The following is a 1,347-nucleotide window of genomic DNA, read 5'->3' as shown; positions in this document are numbered from 1 at the left end:
GTGTGTGTGTGTGTGTCGCCCTCTAGTGGTACGTGAAGAATCAACGAATGAAATGTTCAACCTTGGCATGTTCCAGTGGCTTAATTTTTAAGTCGAGTTCAGTTGTCTTTCACTTTTAAGTACATTTGCAGTTATTTTTTTGAAGAACTGTTTGTGCAATGCATTTTTCATTGAATTATTATTTATATAGTAGTCCTACTGGTCTGAATATTTTCAAGATGACATGCAATCGGAATACCTTTGCCGTCATTCAAATTCTTCAGGAAAGGTTTGAGCTTCTTCTCATACAGGATGGCGCCTTCTGTATGTCTCTGCCGTAACGTCACCCACGTCTGCTCCAACCGGGAAATCTGAGACGTAATCCCACAAGCGTCAGAGCAAAGCACAAGAATGCGCAATGAAAACGCGCAGGATGGCAACTGTGTTGATCTCACCTGCGGCAGCTCCAACGCCCTCATCACTGCGGCGAAGCCAAACATGTTACCCAGGTTGCTCTTCAGCTCGGCCGCCAACTGGATGGTCTTATGGAGCAGGGCCGCCCGCTCCTCCGTGCTTCCCGTGCAGCCCAGCAGGTCCACGGCCGTCATGATGGACATGGTGTAGAACCTGAAATTTCCAACATAGGGGGTGAAAAAAAGGACCACAGCGTGAATGAGACGACACACTTTAATTTTGTTTTGGTGCTCCTTTTTCGGTTGGCAACAGGGTTCAAATGTGCTCAGCAGCAAACTTGTCGATTTCCATGTGCACGATGTGAGGTAAGTACAGCAACTGGTACACCAACCGCCCCCTTTTTTAAAATGTATTTACTTATTTTAGATTTTCGTGAATGCTTGACTCTCCCATCAGTCATTCCGAACGAACCAAGGGCGGGTGCCCTGAAGAAGAAGACAGCGAGCGCACCTCTCCAGCAGGTCAAGTCTCAGCTGGTGTCCGTGAGGTAGCGTTAGTAACTCCAAGCCAGAGGATACTCCCATCATCCTTTGCATCTCCGAGTTGACTCCCAGTATTCTTGCAATCTGCCCAAGAGAGAGAGAAAACAAAATAAGATAAGCGTTGCATGTCGTGCATGTGCTTGAAATTCTCTCCAACGCTTGTTCTCAGCCGTGTGAACGGGATTCGCGCACGATGCGCTCGTTGGCGTGCGTTGGCGTACCGTGCAGTCGACTAAGGTGATGTGCTTTGCCGCCGTCCTTGCATCCACTTCAGCCAGCAGCTCTTTCACTCTCTTCAGCACAGCCATCTCCAGAGGTTTGTTGTCAGCCGGCATGATGCAAGACTCATACCTGCGCGGGAAACATTTGCTCAATACAAACAAGTGAACAACGATCAACCAGTACTGCACCG

At 48.4% G+C, this 1,347-nt stretch overlaps 1 protein-coding gene across 1 annotated transcript; it reads right to left on the bottom strand.

The window, feature by feature from the left end:
• Positions 1–199: 199 nt before the first annotated feature.
• Positions 200–1,286, bottom strand: LOC109509560 (SH2 domain-containing protein 3C-like; the record flags this gene model as incomplete). The annotated part of the gene is made up of 4 exons (XM_019859391.1): positions 200–350; positions 435–606; positions 904–1,019; positions 1,157–1,286. Coding segments are annotated over 4 exons (569 nt in total), but the record flags the coding sequence as incomplete, so codon positions are not given.
• Between the last annotated feature and the right edge of the window lie 61 nt (positions 1,287–1,347).

The sequence above is a fragment of the Hippocampus comes genome, unplaced genomic scaffold, assembly GCF_001891065.2.
Source record: "Hippocampus comes isolate QL1 unplaced genomic scaffold, H_comes_QL1_v1.1 C16948942, whole genome shotgun sequence".
Taxonomy (NCBI): domain Eukaryota; kingdom Metazoa; phylum Chordata; class Actinopteri; order Syngnathiformes; family Syngnathidae; genus Hippocampus; species Hippocampus comes.
The sequence above is the reverse complement of the archived record's forward strand: the minus strand, read 5'-3'. Positions and strand labels throughout refer to the sequence as shown.